Here is a 15,806-nt window from a genome sequence, read left to right as displayed (position 1 = left end):
GTGTTTAAATAAGGTAAAAACTAATTGCTCAGAAGAAGCACAACTAATCCTAAGACCATAAAGGAATTTTTCCTGATGACCTACATAAAGAATATTCTATGATAAAAAAAATATTTCCTTATGGAAACATGAGAATCAACTGAATTGCTTCTTAAAGTGCAATTAAATAAAAGAAATTCAATAGTAGGTCAATACAATCCCTTCACACTGGTCTGGCTTAACTCAGGGCAGTAAGACTGCACGAAGTGTACATCTTTCAGCCAGCCCCCACATAAATGACTCTTTTTCCAGCTAAACTAATCGGCATTTTTATCTTGATCTTTTCCATGTTTCTGATTGTCTACATCTCTATTTTTATTATCATGTGTCTTATCATTACAAGCTTCTTTAAAACCTTTCTAGACAAACGTATATAAAATAATGTTATGAACAAGCAACTATTAAAAAATTCTTTCCTGGCAAAGAATTCATCTTGAGTTTGACTCAAGCAAATACATCCCTTAACTAGGAAATATGACACCAAGTTCTATTCTTATTGGCAACACTTCACCCTGAGTAACCTTGGGGCAAGCAACTATGCCAGATTTTGATCTACCTGAAATAAGACGGGAGAATTATGCTATTATAATCTGATGCTTAGGATTGAATTAGATTAGATTAGGATTAGCTCAATTAGGATTGATTTTACTTATCAATGGTTTGAATTTTCTAAAAACTAGGCATTATAAGCATAGTCTGTAATTTTTCTGCTCTTACAGTTTGCAAAAACGCATTATTTCATAAAATGCTTTAAAATAAGGCTATTTTTATGCTGGAAGTCCATGTTTGTGTATGATACTCATCTTTAGTCAATATAATATTCTTCTTTTTATCAGGAAGTGCTATATAGAACTATAGAAAGATAGCAAGATGTTTCTAATTCAACATAATTTCTGCTAGTCCGTACTAGTAGAAATTAAATATTTACCGCCATATACATACAAGACATGGTCATTACCATCAGCTGTGGTTGCTTTTTGGTGTGGCATCAGCATGGCGGCGAATTCTTGAAGTTGATTTCCTCGGATGATCCTGTCTAGGTACATTTTTTCTAGGATTCCATAGGCAGCAAGTTGCTGGCACCTTTCATCCTTAAAAAGAGTAGCCAGCATCCGAGAACGTTGCTGTCCTAAGAGAAACGAATGAACAACAGATATTTCTACAATGCTTCTTCATAAAAAATAATCTATCTAAAGACCCCATTTTTGCCTACTAAAATATGCTGTCAATACTGATTATTCACAGTAGTTACAGTCTATAAAATTGTTGCCAACACTGAATTAGCAAATACACAACTGCCCCTCCTATGGGAAACACGGGGTTAAGGACCGTCAGCCTCTGGCCACAACTTTTCTGTCGGCCAATCTATAATCTTGCTTTATGTGTGCTCCCGTTTAAAGATATCTTATTTAATATATCCTGTTGATTCACTAACATTGAACTCATGACCAGCACTGTAACTCATACCTAAATGAAGCTTATCTAACACACTAATTTTCTCTGCAAGGCACTTAAGAACACTAGACAGCACTTTCAGCATTATGGTTGGGGGCCATTTTAAAAAGCAAAATCACTGATAAAAGCACGAAAATGTGAAAAACATGATATTAAATAGACCACGAAAAGGACACTTGTTCGTAGCATAAGAGCTGAAACAAAAGCAGAGCATCAGCTTATTCAGCCTCGGCTGAAAATATATGCGCTGGGTCAAATGTTTTTCCATTTTGCACAGGTCTACAAATGACTGTGTGAGCACTGAAGTATTGGCTTTGGGGTTACGAATAAATTTTTAGCAAGTAGGTAAATCCACACATATGGAATCCACCAATAATGAGGATCAACTATATATTCATATGCTGAGACCTAGATAGAAACCAAAATGTTGTAAGTGGTTAAAAGCACGGGTAATTTCTATTTTCTTTTTCTTGCTTACTTGTACTTCGTAATAAATGAAATGCAAATCAAAACTAAAGGGAGATACTATTTTTCATCTACCAGATCAGCAAAGATCAAGAAATTTGGCAATACCTGTGTGAGGAATTAGGTACTTGTGAACATTTTTGTTCAGAGTGTAACATTACAGGGCAATGTATAATTTCTATCAACAGTTTAAAAGTATGTACCTTTGGATCCAGAAATTTAGTCCATACATATACTCATATATGTGCATTATCACTGCAGTGCTGTCTGTAGTTGACTAAATAAATTATGGTAAAGCCAGACAACAGAAAATCAAAAAGAATGAGTCATATGTGCTGACATGTAAAGATCACTATGATGTATATACTTAACAAGAAAAAAGCAAGTTGCAAAAGCATATATATCATGCCACCATTTAGGTATAAAGAACATGAAGGAAATTTTTATATTGAAAGAAATATAAGAAACCAGTAATAGTTGTTTAGAAAAGGAAGCAGGCAGTAACGTGTTTATGTACTGCCTTTTCAGTAACAAAAAAGAAAATATTACCACTTTATAATGAATGAAATGTGTAGTCTGAACATGTCATTAGGCTTTCAACTAAAGATTCCAGAATGATTTTTAAAAAGTCATGGTTTAGAATTAGCATTTCCTCTTAATGACCTTTCCACTTTATAAACCAAGTGACTTACATGCTATAATTTAGTAGAAAGAACAAAGAATAGTTTGTTATATTTATTGAAGAAAAAGAGGAATGCCAAGTCTAAAACTGAGGCTTGAAGTTTAAAATAAAAACAAACACACAAACAAAAAATTCCAAAAACAGTACATTAATTATCACTTCATCAATCTCTAGATTTGAATTTTTGTTTCCTTCTGTGTAATTCTCACTTCATTTAATGTCTCTTTCTTTAGTGAAATTTTAGGAAAATTAAACTTTATATTATCTCTCTTAACTATTACTAACACATACAGGTAATAGACTGATACATGCATATTAAATTATTTTAACAATTTTATTGCTGTTTTTAACTGTTTAAATGCTTAAACTAAATTTAGCATAATTGTATTAAAAAGGCATTCCTCTGAAAAATAGTTCCTTGCTAAATTTTCCAATAGTAACCAACCTAAAGTCACTAAGATAACTGTTATTTAAGCATAAATTATGTGTTTACCTGCTGATGCTAAGATGGTACAGTGCAAAGCATGTTTTAAGGCCTCTAGTCTTTCACTTTCGTGGACTATTGTCTTGTAAGAGAGCTCATTGTACCTTTGTGCAGCTTCAATGAATTTTCTTCTATAATCAAGAACACGTGCATAGCATACCTACAAAGGGAAAATGTTTCAATTAGGAGAACAAAGAAAAAAAGAGAGAGAGAACAAATTTCTAATATTTAAGAGCATTTATCAGATATTCTGGAACATCTTAGTATGGTACAATTCTCTAATACAAAATTAATTCCAAATCAGCTCATCTGTTACCTTATAATGTATCTGTAATTGTTCATTGGTGGATTCATTCTGAAGCAATGATGCTCGATTTATGTAAGCCTCTGCCTGGACTGGATCATCGTCCTCCAGGTATAGCCTAGCAATCTTCAGGTAAGTTTCCAGCTTATAATCTACATTGTACTGTCTGGGATATAACAGAAAAACACACAATGATCCAATATTTTATCAAGAAAATTTTTATGAATGATAGAAAATATGCTATTTTTTTCCTTATATATATTCTGTTAATAAAAAGGAATCAAACTTGTCTGTGTTATATTATAGAAAAACTAAGTTTTCTTGAATTATTTTTGTTATCATCATTGATCACATTGTATCTTAGCAACTTCTGATCCTCAGATAATCTCCGATAAGCTAAAGATCTTAATAGAGCAACTGCCCAGTACGGGGCCACATCATATGCTAGTAGTGGGACTATACACCAGCATAACCCTTCTAGAAAACAATTTGGCGACACGATCTGCAACAATCCTTCGGATCCTTTAAAATGCATGTATCCTTAACCCATTATACTTTCTCTCTCGAAAATAAGTCCTAAAAAGATAGTAAAGGATGTGGCCACATATGTATGTACAAGGATATTCATTTGTCAAGTTATTTATAAATATCCAAGGCCTCCTCCTTGCTCTTACTAAGAAAACACTTCAAGCCTGCTCCCATCTTAGGGCCTTTGCACTAGTCATCCCCTCTAAGAGTATCTAGTGATACTGTTTCCTCACATAGCCCACAGTTCTTTCAAGTCTTTGAGACAGTGACATCAGGGCCACTCACCACCCCAATCACCCTATTTAAGGATACAGACAACCTGTCTCCACTTTGCCCCTTAGCTTTTCTCCATAGCATTTATCATCTTCTAACATCCTATAAAATGTATGTATTTATTAAATTGTTTACCTGTTTCCTATACTAGAATGTAAGCAAAAATATTAAGTGAACAATTTATATATCCTATACATAGTCATCCAATATCCACTATTTACTATACTTTTGTCCTGTTTCCAAAGGAATTCCCACCAACACTTGGGCTGCATTTCTCCAATCTTCTTCTTTCTCATATATGGATGCAAGATGCTGTCTTATGGAAGCAACCTGGAATAGTAGATATACATGTTAAATTATTTCAACTAGACATTAGTAACTAAAATAAATAGATAAGTTAATCTATGGCAATTCAGCATATTAAGCTGGCAAGTCAATAGTAAAAGTTTCTCTAGACCACCAAATTTTTCTATGAATTTTGCATTCATAGAATATCAAAGTAGTGAACTGAAACCACATTTCTGCAATGTGGATTATGGCAATGTTGTTAAATGTTAAATTTTGCTTTTATGTTACTGTATACATGATGCCAGAGTTTTCTTGTGTTTTCAGCCTATTTTTACCAATTTTTTAAAAATTTTCTAAAGAGTGATATTTGGTTCATAAAAATCAACTTTAATCTATGAGCAAATGTCAGCTGGAGTTGCAAAATTCTAACATTTATTTGATTTTACACTGTAAAATGCTATTTGGCATATTGTTTTGTCAAAAATGAAACTGAATGATTATCTCCTTTAAGAATTTAATAACATCAGATTCTCAAAATAATTGCTGTTTCAAGTTCAAAAACCACTCTCCAGATTTTTACCTGCTCCTCAAATGAAATGACTCTAGGCTGGATCTTTTCCAAGGTGAAATGATAGATTTCCTTGGCTGTGCTATCGGGCAGGTTAGGGAGATGCGTGCAGAAATCAGTGAGCAACTGTCTCGAGATCACAAGACTGACATTCTCATTTACCACTTGTTGAAAAAAATAAGAGATAAGAAAACATGAGTAACTTATAAATTTTCATTAAGCAATCAATCTTTATCCGAAAATAATGCTAAAAACAATCTATATTAGTGCAGCCTTCAAGGCATTATTCATTTTTCATTAGTTCGTTTTCATTTTTCTACAGAAAAAAAAAAAGAAAAATTAGCTGGGCATGGTAGTTCATGCTACTCAGGAGGCTGAGGCAGGAGGTATCCCTTGAGCCTGGGAGTTTGAGGTTTCAGTGAACTATGACAACATCACTGTACTCTAGCCTGGGTGAAAGAGTGAGACCCTGTCTGAAAAAAGGAAAGAAAGAAAGAAAAGAAAGGAAGGGAAGGAAGGGGGAAGGAAAGGAGGAAGAGAGGAAAGGAGGAAGAGAGAAAAGGAGGAAGGGAGGAAGAGAGGAAAAGTCATTTAATCCTGAGACTCATTTTACAATAGATTATATAGGGATACCCATATCTATATTGTCTAGTCACAAGGTTATTAAAAGGAGCCCATGTGATGGACAAGTAGGTAAAAACACACTTGTACAGCACTATCAAGTATCATTAATATTGTTAACTCACTATAAATTCCAGCCTGAATTTTGAGTAATTTTCAATTTTCATACTTTGATACGTTTTAAGTCAGGGTGTAGGGAAACGTGTCTTGAAGAATGGAAATTTCTAGTTCCCAGTTCAAAAGGAATATTCTTAACATTAATAACAGCTTACACTTACACGGCACTTATTATATGCCAGGTACTATTCTAAGCACTTTATTATGTGTATCAACTCGTTTAATCTCCCAATAATTCTACACGGTAAGTATCATATTCCCATTTTATAGAAGAGGAAAAGATGGCACAAAGACATTAAATAACTTACTCAGGATCACGCAGCTCTTAAAATAGCAAATCAGGATTTGCGTTCAAATTATTCTCTTCATCATTGTGCTATATTGTCTCTCATCAGCTACTATAACAATAACTACACAAAACTTTAACTGGGATTCTAATTCTGAAGACCATTCATCAAAAATTAAGTTCTAAATAGTTTACATTTTAAAATCCATCAATCAATCTTGACGCATATTTAACACTGATAATTTGACATAAAACAGGGCTTGCGAAAGCTTTAAAGTCCTATCTCAGGAAAACAAGGCAAACATGGAGTTTCCATCTCACTTACTCGCTTCCACAAAAGCTTTCAAAGCTTCTAGTTGTTCTGCTCCAGATAACTGAATAGCTTTTTCCAAGATCTGACGATACCTAAAACAACATCAAATAAAAAGGATGTTCAGAGGGCACCATATTTTCAAATGCAAACTTGGAAGGTTTATTCATTCATTTCTAACTTTGATGTGTATTTATTCATTTCTATTTGCCCCGGTTTCTTTCATAGTGTTCTCGTTTGTGGTTTTCTTTATAGTACACCACAGTTTTGTCTGTTTGTTTGGGGTTTTTTTTTTTTTTTTTTTTTTGAGACAGGGTCTTGCTGTTGCTCAGGCTAGAGTGCAGTGTTTTCATAGCTTACCGTAACCTCAAACTTCTGGGCTCAAGCCATCCTCCTGCCTCGGCCTCCTGAGTAGCTGGGACTATAAATGTGCCCCACCACTCGGAGCTAATTTTTTTATATTTTATGGAGACAGGGGTCTCACTGATTGCCCAAGCTGGGGTCCATCTCAGCCTCCTAAAGTGCTTGGCTTTCAGGTGTGAGCCATTGTGCCCAGCCTTTTTGTTTTTAAGTCTCTGGTCCATCACAAGAAATACTAAATCTACAGTTCTAAAGTGCCGTTTCTTCTAGTTTTCAATACAGTATACCAGAATTTTTAAAAAGTTTTCAAGCCCATCAAAAGAAAGAGTGAATCTATAACTCCAAGTTACTCAGTCTAAGGTGCCATTTTTTTCTCAAAAATTTTAGTTGTGAATTTAAACTAAAAAGCCAATTTCCTCTCAAATGCCTTAAAAGATAAGCTATATTTCCTTCAATTGTGTATTACACAGACATTATTTGAGATGAACCAGAACCTTTTCCTCTTGTGGACCTAATGAATCTAGGGTCACCAGCAATAGGATAATGTTGACTAGGCAATGAAATCAACATTAGAGATTGTATGTGTTAATCTGTACAAAATAAACTCCACCAAGCCAAATCCACTGATAGAACATCCTTTATGCTGGCAGACCGTACCTATTTATTCTTCATTTGCATTCAGTTCTAACATCTATTCTTCCTAATTTAATATCCATGACCACATAAGATTCAAATGAGCATTCTAAAAAGGATAAGAGAAATGCTAAAAACAGGAACAATGACGCTTATTAGGCAATGGCAAATTCCTTCCTGAAACACAAGCTCCATGAGGACAGAGATTTTTGTCTGTTCCGTTCACTGCTACATACTCAATGCCTCAAACAGTACTTGCCGCATCATCAGCACTCACATATTCAACGGTATTGGTAATGTTTTATTTCTTGAATTGAGTGGTGAGTACATGAGTGTTATACTATTCTTTATATCTTTTGTCTTAATCATAATATTTTTAAAAAGCACTAATTAAATGCATTTTACAAACTTAATAGCTTTGCAATTATTCAGAAGTCATCCAGAATATAGTCAAGAAACAAATTTACAAAAATAGAACTCATTCAGATTTACAACTCGCATTTGGTAGGGCACATCCTCAAGCTACCATTCAGCACTTACTGACTCTCAATTCATACAAAATTCTCACAATCTTGCTTTGTCCGATTTCTCAAAACCGTAATAAATCAAACTGACTTTAAGAGAGCAAGTATACTGACAGAAAAGATAGCAAATTCAAAAAAAAAAATAAAATTATTCTAAGAAAGCAAGGAAATATTAAGCTTTTAGAAACAAAATTCTTATTTTTAATATTGCTAAATGTCAGGGTCCTTAAAGGGATAAAGCATTGAAACAGAAAATACAGAAGACAGAGTAAGAGACATAGAGGTTACAGGAAGTGGATCTAACAGGGGTTTCACGGGAGCCTAGAGGAGAAAATAGAATAGGCAGAGGGAACATTTAAAGAGATAAACCTGAAAACTCAGGATTGATGAAAGAATCTAATCTATTGATTCAAGAAACCCAGCAGAGGCCAGGCACAGTGGCTCACCCCTGTAATCCCAGCACTTTGGGAGGCCAAGGCAGGAGGATCGTTTAAGGCCAGGAGTTTGAGACCAACCTGGGCAACACAGCGAGATGCTATCTCTACAAAAAATAGAAAAAAAAAAATTAGCCAGGCACGGCCATGTGTGTCAGTAGTCCTAGCTACTCAGGAAGCTGAGGCAGGAGGAGGATCGCTTGAGACCAGGAGTGTGAGGTTGCAGTGAGCTAGGCTGACACCACTACACTCTAGTCCAGGCAATGGAATGAGACCCCATCTCAAAAAAAAAAAAAAAAAAAAAAAAAATCACACAATTCTTTACTCCCAGTATCCACGCCCCTTTATAATGTGACTTTGTAGCTCCTGACATCAAGAGGTAGATTTCCCCAACTCTTGAATCTGGGGCTTGTTTGAGCAATAGAATGTGGTAGAAGTGAAGTACCAATTTTAAGCCTAGACCTCAAGAGGCCTTGTATGCATTTGCCTTTTGAAACCCTGCTTGGGTCACATGAATCTGCTGACTTATGAGATATGTAGCCCAGTTACCTCCATTGCTCCAGCCAACAAGCCAGACAACCTGACCTGGCCTGCAGCTAACTACAAACCCATGTGGGAGCCCATGTGGAACCAGGACCAAGTGGAGTAGAGAAGAACCATACAGCTGAGCCCAACCTAAAATGCCAACCTACAGAATTGTGAACTAAATAAACCATTGTTGTTTTAAGGCACTAGGTTTTGGGCTGGTTTATCTCACTGCAAAAGCTAACTGACATAAATAATTCAAAACAAATCCACATAGACACATCACGATGAAGCTGCAGAAAATTTTTAAATCTTTAAAACAGGTTAAGTGCTAATATACAATTTTCAGGAGAGAGAAATAATCTCCTAACTAGGTTGGTCTTTAGGCATTCTAAATATTTCAATTTAGTGACAATGGGAAAGACCGAGAGAAGACAGGCATTCTAGGCAAAAAAAAAAAAATCACTGCATGCAATGTAGTTTGGTGAAAGTAATATAAGGACAAAAAGGTAGATGTGTTCAGAGTTAAGGGCGCTGTGTGATCTCAGAGCAAGGTAGTTCACCTCTGTATTTCAGTTCTCTCATATATAATGTAAATAATATCACTGACTTACTGAGGATTTGAAAATGTAAGTAATGCTGTGTTTGGCACACAGTAAACCCTAGGCGTTATCAACTTTTACCTCTGAAGTTATATAGACTGTTCTCCATCTTGTGTGTGTGTGTGTGTGTGTGTGTATCTTCCAATTTTACAGCTTTTTTCCATTCTATTATTAGAAAGTTCTAATCCAAAGTCCACCTCTGTGGAACAGAGGGTAATCTATTTTCTTTTCTGAAAAAATGGCTTTTCTAATAGGTAAAAGCAGCTAAGAGTTCTCCCGTTACTAAAAGCTTCTTGTAAAATGACATGTTTAGACTCCACAGGCCTGCTATCCTCCTCTGGGTACCCTCCATACCACAAAACTGGGAAAAAACAAAAAATGTCGTATCTCCATAGGATTAACTCAGCAAAACCTTATAATCCATGACCTCATACCTGCCCTCAAAAGAAACCACATTCTAGTTAGGGAAGCAGGCCAGTAAACAGACCAAACAATTAGTGCTATGGGAGAGAAAAATACAGGTGTCACTGGGCATAGGAAGACAACTAACCAGGTCCTGTGGGTGGATGGGTCTGAGTGTGTGCTGGTGGTTGTTCAGAGAAGGCTTTCTGGAAAAAGTAACATCTGAACTTAGTTTGGAAGAACCAAGTAGGTTTAGCCAAGTATGAATAAGAAAGGCTATCACAATAGCTAGCTCTCTACTCAAATGCTCCCTCTCCAGGCTCTCCTCCTATTCTAAAGCTTTATATGAGATAATGAACACAATATGTACAAAAAGCAGCCTATAAAATTTGTAAAAATGCTTTTCCTATGGTCGATTTCTTATATCAACTTTAGACCGTTGTGTTAATTCAGTTATGGGAAAGCATTTCTAACTGGGTTTTTAACAAGAAAAGTAGTATAGGCTGATAGGTTAAAAATGAGCTTTTTAGAGTAGACAAATGGGTTCCAATATAACCTCTGCCCCTTTCTAGCTATTTATTGATTCAACCAACACTTATTGAACAACTGTTATAGATATCCTGCTAATTGCTGGGAACACACATTATCAATATTTTAGAAACCAATGTAATCCATCATTCCTTAATATGGAATCCTTTGTTACCCAGCTCCTAACATAACCCTAAAACCACTGATATATTTCAAGAGTATTTCTCTTAAAGCATGTGGCTGGCAGAACTATCTTTTTGGAAGAATAGATATCCTGACAAGTTCTTGCCCAGATAGGACCTACGGGCAAGGTCTAGACTTTTCTCGGAAAGCAGCTCTGAAGGAGTTTACTAGCTAACACTGCACTGGCTATCAGTATGAAGCACATTATTTAATTTAATCTCCACAATAATCCCATGTGGTAGACTGTTACAGCAAATGGCCTCCAATGAATCAGTTTTCCCTCTGTCCACGCCCCTTTGCAACGTAACTTTGCCACTAAAGAGGTAGTGGTAGACTCCATCTCCCCTCCCCTTGAATCTGGGCTGGTCTTGTGACTTACTTTGACTAGTACTACAGAAATGATGTGAGACTTCCCAGTCTAGCCTTAAGGGATCTTGCAGCTTCCACTCTCACGCTCTTGGAACACTCTCATGGCCATGTAAGAAAGCCCCAGCTAGGCCAGGTGCAGTGGCTCACGCCTGTAATCCTAGCACTCTGGGAGGCCAAGGCGGGAGGATCACTTGAGGTCAGGAATTCAAGACCAGCCTGAGCAAGAGTGAGACCTGTCTCTACCAAAAACAGAAAAAATTAGCGGGGTGTGGTAGCACACATCTGTAATCCCAGTTACTCAGGAGGCTGAGGCAGGAGGATCACTTGAGCTCAGGAGTTTGAGGTTGCTGTGAGCTATAATGACGCCACTGCACTCTAGCTCGGGTGAAAGAACAAGACTCTGTCTCCAAAAAAAAAAAAGAAAAAAGAAAGCTCCAGCTAAACTACTGAATGAGAGACTAGGTACATGGAGGGAGACTCAGACGACAGCCAGATATGCATGTGAGTCCAGCCCCAGCTGAATTGACAGCTGACTGTACCGGCATGAGTGAGCCCAGACAAGACCAGCAAAACAGCCCAGTCAACCCACAGAATCCTGAGAAATAATAGTTGTTTCACATTGCTGAGTTTTTGGTTTATTACACAGAAAGACACCTGAAACATGCTATAAGATAAATACTATTGTTTTTCTCCAATTCACAGCTGAGGAAGTAAATACTTAGTTGAAGTTTCAGACGTCTGCAAATGCTTGAAAAGCTGTCTCTTCTGATAACGAATGCACTTATTTTCCTTCAACAAAATAAAAAGCAAAGCATCATGGGGAAAAATATAAGCTAGTTTTACTTTCATCCATATGGATAAAAATTACATGCAAAAAGGATTGAGCCATGAAGATAGATTCAACTTATTTTCAACTCATGGAATAAGCCAGTATGTATTTACAGACTGCTTAATAACAATAACGACAACAATCTCATGGCATTTTCTAAGTGTCAGGTACTGTTCTAAGTGATATGAGTGTGATAAACATATGTGCACACAGATACTCATTTTGTCCTCAATTAACCTTAGACAAGATTAAGTCCTGTTATTATCCCCATTTTCCTGAGTGGGAAAATGCAGCACAAAGCAGTTATGCCCAAAATATACAACTAAATTTCCCACTAACGAAAGTAGAGAATTAAAAAGTACATTTACCAGCAGAGAAAAGACAGCACAGCCTACATAAAACACTGGAGTTCAATGTCCAGGTTAGAGCAGGTGTTTCCTATTAATATAGACCAACGTGAACTCAGCTGTCAGGGTGTAAATACTAGGATCAACTTGAGAGGTATATTTTAAACAGAAGGCACGTGCCTTACAAAAGAACAGTGCTGTGAAATCTCTGAAGAGAAGATGAACGGTATCTGTGTATCTAGCTACCTACCTATGATTAACACTGTTGAACAACTTTTTGCAGGACAAGCACATGTCACAAATTTTAACTTGGAGTAGACCTAACCATTCTACATAAATGTCGACAAAATTCCTGAACAATCCAGATTCCTGCAAACGTCACTGCTCTAGACATCCTGATCCGCGATATGAGGACATTCCGCCTGTGTGCCCATCTTCGGAGTTGGTGGCAGAGAGAATACCCAAAACACCAGGACCTGCAGAAGATGGTCCGAGGGGTTCTATCCGACATGACAGCAGCCATACCTCCTCAGCCCCCGTCAGCCCCAAGAAGCCATCTCCCCGGAAAATGCTGCATCAAGGTCCCAGAATTTAAATGTCCCTCAATCAAAAACGGGAGGAAAAGGTCCAAAGAGAGGCCAGAGTCGGTGTGAGAGGCCGGCCAGCGATAGCAAAAGGAACTAGGGAAGGCTGCGAAGGCCAGAACAGTCATATCTCACAACGCGCTTCCAAAATCCCGAGGGACCAGAAAGGGTGCTATCTAGGACTGAAGAAGTTGACAGTCATCCCAGGTCTCTGGCCTCGAGGGCCCCTGCACAAGGTCCCCCGCAGTTTTCTGCTGCCCCCAACATTTGCCTCGCGAGCCGACCAGAGGCCCGCCCCCCTTGGTCCTCAGGCCCGCTCCTAGCTTCACACCCGAGAGCCGCGGTCAACCCAAGGAGATCAACACTGAGGCTTGCCTTGCCCACCTCCACACTCCCGTGCTCCTGGGAAACACTCACTTGCCAGCCAGATCTTTATGAGAGCCGCTCGAATTCATGAGCTGGGCCAAATCCTGTCGCACGGCTGCCGCCATCTTTCTTCCAGCTCAGCCGCCGCCGCGGAGCCTCGGGCAGCCAAGAAGAAAACGAGTGTGGTCCTCCAGAGCACAGCCAGAGGGAACCCGAGATGCCACAGAGTAGCGCCTGTGAGGGCCAGAGCGCCGGGTGTGGGAGCCTGGGCTTAGCGCCGCCCTCAGGGTTGAGTGACGCACAGCTCCGCTCCTCAAGACTGGGGCCTGCCAAGGCTTCTTCCACAGGCTCTGCCTCGCACGCTCCGACTTTGGATTGGCTGATGAACTCCACTTGTGCAACTGCCCTAAGTGCCGGGTGTGTAAAAAGGACTGCGTTTTCACTAAGTTCCGTGTCTGCTGTCTATAGTTTACTGTTCCTTAAGGCAGCGCTTAAACTACCGGTGGTAAAGAACGAGTTGTTTGTATTTCCAGTTCACCACTGACAGATAGTTTAAAAAAATACAAAAAAATATCCGCATTTCCTTTTCTTTATAATTTACCCAGTTTCCGGTATTCTGTTATAAGCAACAGAAGACAGAACAAGACACCCAAAGATCTTACCATATAAATCTAGTCTTAAATAGTCATTCTTTTTCGAGCTGGAGAGTATTGCATAGTGAGGGTAGTTTATTTAATCCTATTTTTAGTTAATTTTTAGTTAACACTTATTTTTAATTAATGCTGCCTTTTACATAGATTATTTTATATATGTACAGGTAAGACACATTACCAGAAGTGAGTCAAAAGGTAGACATACAATTTTGGTAGATATTGCCAAACTACACTTTATAGGGATTCTATCATTTTACCCTCCTACCAGAAATATATAGGAGTGCAATTTTCTACAGTTGCCTACAAAAGATGTCAATCCTTTAAATTTTTGCCATCTTGATATATGACTATAAAACAAATGATCTGCCCTATGCCCATACAAATAATACAAAATGATAATGGAGCAGAAATAGGACAACTTCAGTTAAAACTCATAAAAAGTAAGAATGGGAAATACAGCAGTTCCTGGCCCACAGCAACGGGCAGAATCCTGGGAAGGAATTATGAATACCCACTGCCTGGTAGTGGAGTGAGTTCCTTGGTCAGACTTTGGTTCTGCTCTCTGCAAGGATTTCCATATAGTCCATTGTATTCTGTGAGCACAAGCTTTGCCTTCTGAATACAAGCTAACTGGATGTTGAGCATATTTCCTCTTTGGGAATGCCTTTAAAGCTTGAACGATCGAGGGCTTTTTTTTTTTTTTGAGACAGGATCTTGCTCTATTGCCCTGGTCATCATAGCTCACTAGAGCCTCAAACTCCTGGGCTCAAATGATCCTCCTGCCTTGGCCTCTCAAAGTGTTAGCATTACAGGTGTGAGATACCTTGCCCAGCAGAGGGCTTTTATTTGTTGTGGTTGTTTTTAAACTACAATTCCATTGAATATTCAGTAAGCCCTATTTGCTTCCAGACAGTTTTAGGTGCCGGTAACTACACCCAAAGTTCTTTCTAGAAGTAATTGTTAAAACTGCCTTAAATCCTGACTTCTTTGCTCAACCATTCTTAATGCCCTGTTTTTAATGATGACAGCCTTGAAATCATCTGAAACCACTGACTTAAATGAGAAAAAACTCTATTAATTTGATTTAGCTTGAGCTTATCTTTGTTTTCCATTGTTTTTTGTTTGTGTTTGCCAAAAAGTCTTAATGGGCTATGAGAAATCTCTAAGCTAAGTCTTTTCTTTTGCTATTTAGGGATACATGAACAGTTAGCTTTTTCAACATAATGAAGGCCCAGGATTTCTGGACATTTTATTCCCTTTTTACCTTGACTTCAAATATGACCTGCAATACTGTGCTGAAAGAGAACAAAAAGCAGCCACACACACAAGCTGGCTCTTTCCAGATACTTTCACTAGAGCTACAAGCTTGGAAAGAGATTGTCTGCATTCCTAGTTAATTGTAGGCATCAATTTTACCAAATATTTTGATATGAAAAGGACTTCCCTTTCCAGACTTCTCATTCCCCCTTCCCAGCCTCTGAGAAAACATTATTAGGTTTTACTTATAGCAGTGAAGAAAAGCAAACCTGGATGGCCTTGGAGCTTATTCTCTCCTTTTCAATTATTAGCAAGAAATTAGCTAGGCACATCCGAATTAACTCAAGGGGAGTGCACAAATCCTAGCTCTTTTTTACTGTGCAAAACCTTGGATCCTCCGACCTACTGAATCAAAACTGTCAGGTTGACAAACTCCTTCTAGTAATTCTTGCACATTAAAGTCGAAGAAGTTGAAGAAGCCAGCTAGCAGATGTCAACGCCATTGGGATATGTCTCAGTCCATTTTTCGTTGTTTGTAACAGAATACCTGAAACCGGGTAATTTATAAAGAAAAGGAATTTATTTCTTACAGTTCTGGAGGCTGAGAAGCCCATGGTCGAGGGGGCACGTCTGATGAGGGCCTTCTTGCTGGTGGAGACTCTGCAGATCCACGGGAGCACAGGACATCACGTAGTGAGGGGACTGAGCGTGCTCCTCACTCTTCCTCTTCTCATAAAGCCGCGGGATCCACTCCCATGAAAACCCATTCATCCATGCACGAGGGCAGGGC

At 38.0% G+C, this 15,806-nt stretch overlaps 1 protein-coding gene across 1 annotated transcript in view; it reads right to left on the bottom strand.

Moving 5' to 3' along the window:
- The window catches only part of COPS4 (COP9 signalosome subunit 4), a 22,782-nt gene extending 9,385 nt beyond the window's left edge, over positions 1-13,397 (bottom strand). The window contains exons 1-7 of the mRNA XM_012647149.1: positions 13,158-13,397; positions 6,436-6,515; positions 5,099-5,250; positions 4,457-4,560; positions 3,442-3,595; positions 3,135-3,285; positions 978-1,168 (exon numbers count right to left, since the gene is read on the bottom strand). Coding sequence (XP_012502603.1) covers positions 978-1,168; positions 3,135-3,285; positions 3,442-3,595; positions 4,457-4,560; positions 5,099-5,250; positions 6,436-6,515; positions 13,158-13,231 — 906 coding nt within the window. The 5' untranslated portion in view covers positions 13,232-13,397. The remainder of the gene's footprint in view (positions 1-977; positions 1,169-3,134; positions 3,286-3,441; positions 3,596-4,456; positions 4,561-5,098; positions 5,251-6,435; positions 6,516-13,157) is intronic.
- Between the last annotated feature and the right edge of the window lie 2,409 nt (positions 13,398-15,806).

The sequence above is a fragment of the Propithecus coquereli genome, unplaced genomic scaffold (genome assembly GCF_000956105.1).
Source record: "Propithecus coquereli isolate 6110/MARCELLA unplaced genomic scaffold, Pcoq_1.0 Scaffold26, whole genome shotgun sequence".
Taxonomy (NCBI): domain Eukaryota; kingdom Metazoa; phylum Chordata; class Mammalia; order Primates; family Indriidae; genus Propithecus; species Propithecus coquereli.
Note: the sequence above shows the minus strand (reverse complement) of the source record. Positions and strands in the feature narration are given on the sequence as shown.